The sequence below is a fragment of the Syngnathus floridae genome, chromosome 9 (genome assembly GCF_059516105.1).
Source record: "Syngnathus floridae isolate MCC-2025c chromosome 9, RoL_Sflo_1.0, whole genome shotgun sequence".
Taxonomy (NCBI): Eukaryota; Metazoa; Chordata; class Actinopteri; order Syngnathiformes; family Syngnathidae; genus Syngnathus; species Syngnathus floridae.
Genome location: NC_142421.1, coordinates 9431317 through 9443592, shown reverse-complemented (window position 1 = coordinate 9443592; position 12276 = coordinate 9431317). Strand labels below are relative to the sequence as shown.

The window sequence follows — 12276 nt, the reverse complement described above, 5'->3', positions numbered from 1 at the left end:
ACAAATATGGCACATTTGGTTTTTTACATGACTACAAACATGACTAGTAATTAAATATCCAATAAAAAGTGCACATTGTCAGGCGGCACATGACTACCCTGCAATTACTTTGCAGAAAGGAGCTGAAGCAACTACAAAAGAACAAGAAGAGAAAAAGGGAAAAGAAAAGGCACAGGAAAAAAAAAGTAAGTATAGGTGATTTCTAAATTCTGCTTCTGCAAGGTTCTGAGTTGAGTTTGGCCATGATGGGGCTGAAAGAGTTAATAGGCGGAGGGCGCCCATTGGGAGGCTGTGGAGAAGGGTTGGGGGTGTATGGTATAAAAGTCACTCAAGCGCTCTTGAGACTTGAGTCAAACGTGCCACGGTAGTTTGCTTTGAGCCCATTCCTTCTGCGGGACACCTTGAGGCGAGAGACCCCCTTTCCGCTCGTACCCCCACCCTCCTCTTCCTCACCATTATGGAGGATTTTTTGAAGAGATCGGAACACGCGAGTGAGGACTCAAGAGGTCGAATGCATCTTTAGGAAACTTGTTTGGTTCCGATCCAAGCGGCTCTTGTTGCGTGGCCAAGCCGTCACATCGCGCACGATGCGGACAACTGTGGAAACGTTTCTTAAGTCGCCTTGAGGACGATCAAGTGAGAATTAAGGAGTTGATGCTGCAGCAGCCAGGCGATACGAACTGGATCCGAATCTGCAGATCCACACGTGTTTCACTCCAAGTGTAAACAGAATTGCTTTATTGAAGGAGAAGCCCGGCAGATCTGCATTAGTACTTTCTCTCCGAAGTAGATTTTGGAATTTTGGGGGACTGCGACGATCCGTTTCCCATCACTTTTTGCATTTCTGATTCCCGAAGTGGCTCCGAAGTGGTGTTGCGGCTCCTCGTCCCCGGCGGATCCGGAGATCGGAGCCTCTGCACCGGGCGGAGGCGGAGCCGCGGCGACCTCCGAGGCTCCAAAGGGCGGCCGCGTCAAGAGGATGGTGCGGCTGGCTGCAGAGCTCTTGCTGCTCCTGGGACTTCTCCTCCTCACCTTGCACATCACCGTGCTCCGGAGCAGCCCGTTGCCGCCAGCAAACGTCAGCCTCAGCCTGGATCAGAACGAGGTGAGTGGGGGTCGTCGCAGATGGGACTGATCAAATATGAGAGTCTGTTGACACATGCACGGAAGCGAGGCTGTCCGGAGGGTGTCCCCTGGGGATGTCAGTCAGTCAGTGAGCACGCAGGGTCAGGGATCACCCCCCCCAACGCCAATCCAGACACACCCCCTGTTGTTGTATTGGGGGGTTAAATGCTTGCCACGGGCACTTCTCTGTCATCATGCACACATCACTGGCAACGTCTTGGATGATGAGCTGCTCCTCCTGAGCTTGGGATGGTGGTGCACCGCGAAAGTAGTCAGGAACTGTGTGTGTGGGGTGTGCATTTTTTTCTTATTAGGAGTTGAATACAGTTTTTCAATGACATGCACACCCCACACTCAATTAGGTGCCCCAACGGCACTGATTTCCTAATGGTCTGTACAACTTTTTAATATACATGACTGTAATTTCCATGCTTCCACCAGGTAAAATATATTGTTGTTTTAACAATCCTGTTTACTTGTTTATTTGCTTTTTGCAACATTTTTGAAAATAGAAATGCAAAAATAATGCCTCTACTTGCCATGCATTGTAGAAACAAGGCATGAGTGACCTTTTATTATATTATTATTATTATTATTATTATTATTATTGTTATCATTATTATTAGTATCATTATTATTATTATTATTAAAGTATGAGGTGCTGGAGGAAAAAAATAAGGGCAGATTTGGAAGCAGTGCAAATTAATATTTTCAAAAGTTTACTTGCACTTCTGATGAAAAAAAAAATCATAAAAAGTTTGTTAACCAGTGCACTTAGACACACAGGGTTTTTGTTTGTTTTGCAGTTCAGAGCATAACGACATGACCACACCAAATTTCACAAGAGGAACAATTGTCAACATATCACCTCCTAAGAGATGCTCTAATAGTTCAACTGCCTATTTTAACAGCAGTAGAAAGCACACGTACTACAAAAGAACCCCCAGTCCTGACCCAGAGGTTAAGACAGGTTTGGGATCAACAGGCTTTTTAGCGAGTGTTTCGCATCCTCCAGCTGCTTGTTGATATATATTTAGCCTGCAACCAAACAAATATTTTCTTCACGTCCCAGTGATGAATGGGTAACTTATAACCATCTGCTCCCACCATCACTCATAAAGGCGTAATTAGGAGTGGATGAATTAAAAAAGCATTTCTTCTAACTTGTAGATGGTATTGCAACTTTACTTTACTGTACCATCACAGCAAGGCTATGTTCAGCTGGATGTGAAGACATGCAAAGCTGAGGAAATATTTCAAGAATGTGTGGAATATTTGACACACGGCCAACTGTTTGATTGGGCAGGCAGGGCGAGGACTTGGAGGGAGTACCCCCCACCTTGCAAAAAACCTTATACGTAAATATAGAACACAAACTACTCAAACACTTCTGAAATTGAGTTTTCCCGAATTGTTCACACTAACATCCTCATTTTTAGCTGTGGGATATATGCTGTAGCTATATTTTAGGGCCCAGTACACCCCCCACTGTGTAGATATGCTCTAGTGGTCCACCACAGAGGGCAGTGATGTAATCTTTAAATGAAGCTTGTCACAACCCAGGAGGTGATTTGTCATTCCAAGGTGTCAGATTTAAAATGCCATTCATAGACTCACGAATGACAGAATGTGGTTCCGTGCAACTGTGGGGATGCACTTTAAAATGAAGACCCACATAAGGGTAGAATTATTTCTCAATTACTTCACTGGGTTACTCTAGCCGACTAGCCGAGTTATACTAAAGGGAAGAGTTCAGAGAAAATAGCCCTGCTATGACAAGATGTGATTTTTAACTAAACCTCAACAGACTAGGAGCTGTTGTCTCTCACAAGTCTTGGTCAAATCTCACGCTCTTGTGAGTCTAAACAAAGAACAGGTATCATGGCGGCGCCAGAGCAGCATGTCTTCAAGACGGATCGTTTGGTGACTTTTTGCATTCATCAAGAAAAGTGACAATATGGAGAGAGGGCTCAGGTGATTTGTTAAATATACTGTGTTGCTATAAAGTTCATCGATGCGGTAGCACACAACTCCGGTAGTGCATCATGATGTGAATCTATTAGAATGAAACGTAAACTATTGCGATGTAATTTGTATTGATTTTTTGATTATTCATACACATGTACTTTGTAAACAAAGAATGACTCGTGCGACAGGCCGTTTTGTTTTCCGCCGACGTGAGTGCAGTGTTGAGAAGCATCTGGCACAATGTGCAACTGCCTTCATTTCCTGCCAGCCTCCTGGGGGGAGGGGGGTGGATGGACCCCTGACTTGTTCCCAATTGAAAATGGAGTCATGCCCCTTTAAGCAGCCGTCACAAAAGTGAAAAAACGGGAAGCGGGAAAAGAACAGGAGCGAGAGTAAAGGGTTGTGCGGGGAGGGTGGCTTGTGTGTGCTTGTGTTCATTCAAGGCTTTTGAGAGGAGGGGGTGACACCATGGGGGGCCCAGATGAACTGAGGGACTGTGTGTCACTTTTGATCTCCAAATTAAAGTGCATAGCTCATTGAGGACGATTGCACGGGAGTGATGGCAAGTGGAGCGCAGCCTGACGGTTTTTTTTTTTTTTTTTTTTTACTGCTTTTAATATGCTTCTGACTCTGAAGTATATTAAAAGACAAATGAGAAAACAGCATGTTTTTCCCTCTCAATTTCCAGTGAGGCTCATATGGAAAAGAGAGGTGCTTATTTTGACACTATCAGGAAGTGATGGAGTTACACAACTCAGACGTAATTCCTTTCTCATGACTAATTCTCTCATATTTTCCAAGTATGGGTTTTTGGCTGCTCATTTGCTGAAGTACTCAATGTGTATGTAATTCGAGCACAAAACAATCTGGTTGGACCTTCACACTGCATGCTGATATAGAGCTGATATTCACTAGCCTCTTTATTGTTTTAACATTAAAATATATATAAAATGTAAAACTTTAATACTACTAAAAATAAAATAAATAATGAAGGTGTCAGAAGGTATAGCATTTCTTCAATGGACATGGAATTAACTAAGCCAAGATTTACTGTTTTTATTGCTTAGTGTATACATAGATGCTTATGTTTCCAGTCAGACGGGTGAGTCTTTAGTTTATACTGTAGAGTGTAAGATATTCATTGTTCTTCGAGTTTTTACAAATTGCATTAACAAGTAATCCCAAAGAGCTTAGTTTACTGTTGGCAAAATAGTTGAGGAGCCATGCATAAATCAAATAGTATTAGGGCATTAAAGCTAAACAGTGAATGGTTGCAATAGTGGAATATTTTAAAGTTTGATATGAGATCATTTAAATTGGAGTTGGGATTAGATCATCTGTATGCCACGTGTTGCACAGAATGTTCGTTTGGATCAGATTACACAGTTCATGAAGTCTTTACCCTACAAACACTCTTCACTCTTGAAATGTTCTATACTAAACAAACATAAAAATGAATGAAATATTTGTAAGAATTTTTAACCTTGACTGCCTATCTATTTAAAATAAGACTGATTTTGATGGATTTATTTCCCTTGTCGTCTTCGCATTTACATTAAAGTTACATATACATTTATAATTCTTCCATGTTGTGCAGCAGTACCTATTCACGCCCAGAGTGTACCTCGGTTGGACGCAAACAGCTCCACTGGAGGCTATTGTGGAGACCACAATGTGGCTGAGCTGACACTTTGTCTGTGACTGGCCACCGCAACCGTACAGCACTGTCGCCGTGTTCCATTGCCTCAAACCCAACCACACAAACAGTGGTGTGGAAGAAATGTAGCGTGAACAAAGATAACACGACAAACGATCAGTGGTGATTTCTTGGCAATATTTCATACTTCCTTATCTACGACTGCTGACTTTGTCAGACTGTGTGAGTAATTGCCGTCCTTATGCGTTGATTTCACTCGCATATATACACACCCAGACACGACAGAAGAACCAAAATGAATGCTCCTTTGGCTCCAAGAAACCCAAAGTAATGATTTTGCGATGTTTGCTTTGGGTTGTCTGCGTAGACACTGCAATGGAAAACCATCAGTTGCACACAAGTTGGTCTTTCAGCCAGCATCGGAGCGTGCTATATATGTGAGCACTGCATATTTACTGTGTTAAAATATCAACATTCTCTGTCTGTTAAAACTGGATAAGCATTCGGTCCAAAAGACACTGAAAGCAGTTGTTAGACAGATGATTTAGGCAGATTATGTTTTGGCTAAAGCAGGAGGCAGTTTCTGGCTCCACTGTTTGGAGCTCACACAGTTGAGAGAGATTTATGGCAGAGGTAATGTCCACATGAATGTCTTGTCAACATGGGAGATCATCCTAATATTGTTGGATGTGCACACGCCAAGTCACATACTCTGAAGTTGTTATTCTCATTCACACCTGACATTTAAAGGATTGTAAAACTGTCATGTATCAAGGTTTCACAAACCAACAATAAAATACTTTCCTTCCTCCCTTTTGGCAGAACATCATCCACGCAAAAAGCAGCTCGTTGGGCCAACTGACTCCCGAAGGCTCCTGGCGGACCGGCGCAGAGCGTCGTCGCTTTACCCATCGGTCCTCTGCCCTGCCGTGGGTGCAAGACGCTGGCAGTAATATCCACAAAGATGGCCCTGAAGCCTTCATCCTGGATCTGCAGAATTTCCCTGACCTCTCCAAAGCTGATATCAATGGGCAGAATCCCAACATACAGGTGACCATGTGTGACTGTGCACCTGCGCCGCTGCTTTCATGTTTTCACTGACTCGTAAGACATGGCTACTCAAGCAGTCAGGACAGGAAGAGCGAGCAGGAAGATGGAGAATAGTTTGGTGCACATCGCTAACCCCCCTTTCTTTCATGCCCTCATCAGCCTTCCCCGCTATCCCATTTCCTGGGATGTAGTGAAGCTTAGGGTAGACTTTGAGGTCTCACGTCCATCATAATAACGATTGAAAGGCAGACATTTGCCAGCAATGCCCCACTGCTCAGCCTGATGCAGGAATACAGCTGGCGGCTTATGTAAATTTGTGGTGAGCCCTCATCCATAAGTTCCTCTGCACGCAGATGGCCGGCTAACCACCGCTATGTTTAAATGATTCTCCTGTTTTAATCTACCAAGGGGGTCCCTTCATTTCTGCGAGTATCGGCGCTAAATCCCAGGACGAACAAAGTGTATTAACATCTCAAGATGTGGGAAGAGAGAGGAGCCACCAATTGAGCAAGGGCGTGAGGCTGTGGGAGAAGAAGGGGAGGAGGCGGGGGTCTTTGATCCCGGGATTCATCTGGCTTTCATGGTCTGGAGGAGGCTGAGGAGCCCTTTGAACTTTGTGTTTAGGTGGAGAGAGCCAGTGAGGTGGGAGGGTGGCTGAGGGGCAGGGGTGCTGGTCCCGGCTCATCTGGGAGGCACATGTGTTTGTACAGAAAGAGGGGAGGGAGGGAGGTTTGGGGGTAGAGGACATGGCTATCAGGAGGTGTCACCTCTTTGCACCCAGTTGACCCGTTTGGTCGAAGAGAAGATGTAATAAGATTTTCGTCATGGGAAATTACACATGCTACAATCTCAAACGACAATCAGGGAGTGGTAGCGACAAGCCTTAATGTTCATCCACCAATGTTCTTGAAACAGCATCTGTCAGACGCCAAGGCCAAATTTCTTACAGACTGAGCCTCTGTCACCCCCAATAAAACAAGTAGCCTGCATGACTCTGAAACTGCCTTTCTTCTTTTTATGGAAGGTGACGATTGAGGTCGTGGATGGATTGGAGGCACACGAGCCAGAAAAAGGCCACCGCAAAGAGAATAAACCCAACTGGGCTTCTCCGAACTGGAGAAACTGGTGGCCTCGCACGTCCTCTGGCACTCATCAAGAGCAGGAACAGGATCGCTCCTTCGGAAGCGACGGTGAGGACAGCAACTTCCTGAGGCCGCCGGTGGACTGGGACCGGAGAGGAGGCACAGGAGACAGAGGCAAACCCCAAACGGAATATGGTGAGCACAGCAGCGGCTCCGACTGAATATTTACAGTAGAACTCATGGTCTAGCGTGTCCACATTTGTACACGGTTTGATGTAAGATCTGTAATTTACAGATTTGCTGATTCAGGCTGTCACTATAACAAGTGCTGCTATCCCCAGACAGGTTTTTGGCAGCTCTTGCTCGAAACCTTTTAACAATATTTTATGAGACAGATTCCTCAATGGTGTCGAGCTTGCTAGGTGACACAATTTAAATGCTTCTTAACATCAAAGTTGAGCTGCAGGAATGATTGCCAAAAGCGCAGTTGGGCCGTCTCACCACTCTCACAGTACTCTCCAAGTGTAACCCCGCACATAAATCAGATGTGGAAGAATTCACACTCACTGTCGTACAGTGTGCGTGCAGTCCGAGTCGTAGCATGCCCAAACCAATGCGGTGGAACAGGAATGTGGCTGCTGTGGAAAATGTCACTTTATCCACTCTCACTTTTACTTAAGCGGTTAGCCGTGCGACTTTATAGTGTTTTTCCTGTCAAACCCATGTCCATGTCTAATGTTTCGAGCTTATCACTGTGGTCGACTCTCATTTATCCTTTTCTTAGTGCTACACCAATAGGCATAGGGAACTGTCTGGTCGTCTTTACTGTCTGGGATTTAAAGTCAGGAATCAGAATTATGACGTCAGTGAAGATCAATTTCTGTGAATTGTGTCTTACGGAGTAGATTAATCAGGCACTGCTCCAGGATTTCTTTCTTTCCTGTTGCTAAAGGAGGGCTTGACTGATAAATCGGTGGAGCAGAGAAACTAATTCACACTTTAGAATAGCAAATAAAATAATGGAGGGGCTTAACTGGGGCTATACAGATTTTGACGGTGTGTAGTACCACCTAGCCTCGGTGTAGATGGTCCTGTCCTGTGAATCTTGTGTTTTGGTGCTTTGCTTGAGCGCCACTCAACAGCACGCTGGATCGAAATATCATCCTTCTAGCAACATGTCGCTGGTTCTGAATTTCGGAGTTATTACATTAGTTTTCAAATGCAGTCTTGGGTCTCACTTGCTGTTTGGTTCTAATGTATTCCATGGAATAGGAAAGGCAGCGTTAGGTGTCTATCTGTTGATAATGAGTGACAGATGGCAAGGGGTGGGGGATGTAGTCTATAAGAGGGTTTGGACCTTAGCCAGAAATACTTCCATCCCAACATGCCCACATTAATTCTACTCATTGATGGAGCGCTGCTTTCCAGACAGGCATGTCAGTGAGATCTGTGTTTGCATGCGGTTGTGCAGATGGGCTCAGGCAGTCGACGAGCTGAGTGTAACTATTTCCATGTATGCCCATTAGCGCCATGTGCTCAACAATAATTGGACTAAAAGAGGATTTCTTGCCAGTTCACTTTCCATTTTCAATCGGATGAATTACGGATAGAGCAACTAAATGGTGTCCAGGGTTTGCCAATACTAATATTTATAATATTTGGAAGCGCGGCACTAAATGTCTTAAATCATTGGTGGAATTTGCTAAATGTGTGGCCGTTCCTGTTACTTAGTCAACACACACACACATACACACTGTTCAATGCCTTTGCATTATTTAACAATTATCTTTTCTCTTATTCAGACTACATGGATGGAGAGGGGGACTGGAGTAACTGGTCACTGTGCAGTGTCACCTGTGGAAATGGCAACCAGAAAAGAACCAGGTCTTGTGGTTACGCCTGTACGGCTACGGAGTCCAGAACTTGTGATATGCCAAACTGCCCCGGTAAATACTTGATGTTGGCATCCTAGGACTGACTTATTAACATAACTTTAATATAACGTAGACTGAGTGGTGTTTGATATAACGTAGATTGATGGCCATTGTTTTCCAAAGTAAAAGCAGATGTTTGCAAATGTCTTATTTTGATTAAACACAAAATATAAACCAGTCTGCTTTCATGAAGGACTAGAGAAATCAGAGAGTGATTACTTTTGAGAGCCTGGAATCAGAAGATTAGGACAATCTGCAATTTAAAAATGTCTTTAAATGATTACTCGATTATTAAAATGTGAGGCAATGAATTTGATAATTGGTCAGTTTTTGATGAATCATAATGAATCAATTCATTTTGACAGCTCTACCTCCTTTGCCTCAAATTATAATTAATCTCTCAAAAGCGAGTACAGTACATTTTAGAATAAATGACTATTATTCAGCTCTTGTATTGGCTGTCTTTACATTGCACCTAATGCTGGAGTCGATAGAAAATCTGTTCCACTCTTCTCTCAGGAATTGAGGATGCCTTCAAGACAGCAGCGACTGAAGTGAGCCTGCTTGCCGGAACAGATGATTTCAATGCGACCGAGCTCTTTGGTGTTGGTATGTTTCTCTTTACATGTTTTAGTACCCTCCACCATCATTCATTGAAATGTTCCCAGTCTGTCAAAAGCACTTCATCAATCCACGGTTGCGGTCCTACACTGTAACATTATCTCTACTTATTGTTTTTATCTTCCAATGCTGGAATAAGATTTAGCATTTTAAAGTGTCTCCATATCTTGTAGACACAGACAGCTGTGAGCGATGGATGAATTGCAAGAGTGACTTCTTGAAGAAATACATGACTAAGGTGGCCAACGACCTTCCCAGCTGCCCTTGTTCGTACCCGACCGAGGTGGCGTACAGCACTACCAATGTGCACGACGCTCCGTCACACAGAAATTTCCGCTGGAAAGATGCCAGCGGGCCAAAAGAGAAACTGGACATCTACAAGCCCACGGCCCGCTACTGTATCCGCTCCATGCTGACACTGGAGTCCACCACACTGGCCGCACAGCACTGTTGCTACGACGACAGCATGAAGCTCATCACACGAGGCAAAGGTGCCGGAACACCCAATCTTATCAGTACAGAGTTTTCGGCCGACCTGCACTACAAAGTGGACATTCTGCCCTGGATCATATGCAAAGGAGACTGGAGTCGCTATAACCAGGCCAGACCACCAAACAATGGGCAAAAGTGTCGTGACAACCCTCAGGAAGAGGATTACTACAAGCAGTTTGAAGAAGCAAGGGAATTCTAGCCTTGAATTTAGATAGAACTCCATTTTGGATTGTCTCACACATTGAGGCTCCGAGGAAAAGACTTACTGGTCCTCTGATGTAAGACGCCCTACAATGCGTGACAAAAGTTTTATTTAAACCTTCGAATGATGTGCCATGTTAAGATCTTTTTCAAATATACCTCTATAATAGTTGGGATACTTTCAATGTCCATTCCATTTTTCAGTAAAGGGAGTCTATTCTTAAAGGGAAAAATAATAGTAGCTTAGATATTTTGAAGGTTTGTCTAAAGATTGTGTATGTGTGGTATCTGTGATTGTACAAGGGAATCTTTCAGGACTGCGTTGACTGAGTGCTTGGATTCGGTAAAAGACTTTTACCATTTTGTCACTGGTAATATCCAGGTTCTCATCTCATGTAAGCTTGTGAATATGTTTATGTAAGCATGCACATTGCAGCTATAATTTGTGACCGTGCCCGCTGTCTTTCTGAGGAAGACCTTCATTGTAAAAAGGATGCATTGTCTCTGTAAAGTATTTATTTTAGAAGTCTATTTCTGAATTGGTCATCTATGACTACCACCAGTTCACAAATGGCTGAATTTGAGACTCCTCTCGCTCTAATCTTGCCCAAGGTTCTGTCTTGAGTTTTGAAATCAACCATAATAGGGAGTCAAGAAAGTGTGTGAATGCAATATTATGATAAAATAATTGCCAGATTATAAATCTATAAATAAAACTATAAAATGTTGATGCTTGTCTTTTGTGTTTTTTAGTCACTGGCCCTGCAGTGACTGGTCTTGAAAAAGTATTCATACCCCTTTTGCACATTATGCATGGACAACCTCAAACCGGCGTAAAGTGACTGTGTGTTCTTTAACATTTATTTTATCTACAACCGATAGTAAATTTACATGGAAGGAATTTGGTGAATTTTGAAGGAAGCTGATTGCACTGGATTGTATTTAGGGGTATTAGGACGGCGGGCTGAATACAAATGCATAGCACATTTTTTACATTTATATTTGCTCAGAATTTTGAAAACCATGGATCAGTTTTGCCCCACTTCACAATTATTGTGCTATCAAATTATATCCCAATGAAATACATACAATTACAAAAAAAAAAAAAAACCACACAAAGGGTCATGAATAATTTTCAAAGACAGCCAAACTGAATTTCTGATTTCTTCTGCTCCCAGAAATTAACACAAGCTTTCATTTTGCAACGAAAGGGCTCTATCGTCTCCACTTTGCCAAAAGGATCAAAACATTGCAAAGGGCTTTCATCTGTTTGATCCACTGCAACACACGAGTCCCTCCTTTTGATAGGATTTCTTCAAGGCTTGACTACTGAAAGACTCTCTTGAAATATATTTGTCTTTGGAGTTTTGTCACATTCCAGTATAATTTTTGCAGCACGCATGCACACACAGTGCAGCCTGTCTATAGTAGGGACCTCTGACCATCTGCAGCCATTGTCACACAGAGGAAGCCATTCATGGCATGCTCATTCCTCCACTTCACCGTACGCCACAGTTGGCCAAGTACACCGCTCGTGGTTTCGTACCGGATCGCGCACTTGTACTTCCACTGCTCCAAAACTCCTCAATGTGCACCACTTGACCACAGATATCATCTTTTCTAATTATAATTGAGATGTAATTTTCACGAGCTTTTTGTATTATCATCAGACTCAAAACCTGAAAAGTATTCTTTTTATGTGTCCTGTCCTTCTCAGTTACTGGACCGTTTGAAGCTAAGATTACAGTACACTGCCTGGATTGTTATCTATAGCAGGCCATCTGCTGCACAGGCCATTAAGCGCTAACATGTTTGTCTTTATTTAGAAATATACTCATGGCCACAATATTAGGTACAACTGTACAATCCAATACAAAAGATACTTTTTTAGAATAATGCACTTTGCGAGAGTGCCAAATAGGTTTGTAATGGTTGTTAATTCACGAGTTAACTGCACTCATGCTGAGATGTATTCTAATAGTTTCGGTTACCACAAATCGTGCGTCCAAATATTAAACGGCTCTTCCAAACATTTTTAGTAGTCGTTCTACATACACCACTGCAAAGTACGACCAAGATAATAAACACTGTTAAATAAAATCCTCACTCACACTGGCAACAATTTGTGCATTGGATCTCATACGCC

The 12276-nt window shown here is 43.1% G+C and overlaps 1 protein-coding gene across 1 annotated transcript; it reads left to right on the top strand.

The window, feature by feature from the left end:
• The first annotated feature begins 343 nt into the window (after nucleotides 1–343).
• Nucleotides 344–10858, top strand: ism1 (isthmin 1). The gene is made up of 6 exons (XM_088385604.1): nucleotides 344–1105; nucleotides 5573–5800; nucleotides 6825–7077; nucleotides 8685–8828; nucleotides 9336–9425; nucleotides 9611–10858. The coding sequence occupies exons 1-6, from the start codon at nucleotides 980–982 to the stop codon at nucleotides 10126–10128; spliced, it is 1359 nt and encodes a 452-aa protein (XP_088241730.1). The 5' UTR covers nucleotides 344–979; the 3' UTR covers nucleotides 10129–10858.
• Nucleotides 10859–12276: the final 1418 nt, after the last annotated feature.

Excerpts from the sequence above, each read along its gene's own strand:
- ism1 (XM_088385604.1), top strand. The coding sequence starts at position 980 with ATGGTGCGGCTGGCTGCAGAGCTCTTGCTGCTCCTGGGACTTCTCCTC. Across the intron at positions 1,106-5,572 it reads TCAGCCTGGATCAGAACGAG|AACATCATCCACGCAAAAAG; the intron begins GTGAGTGGGGGT and ends CCCTTTTGGCAG. Across the intron at positions 5,801-6,824 it reads GGCAGAATCCCAACATACAG|GTGACGATTGAGGTCGTGGA; the intron begins GTGACCATGTGT and ends TTTTTATGGAAG.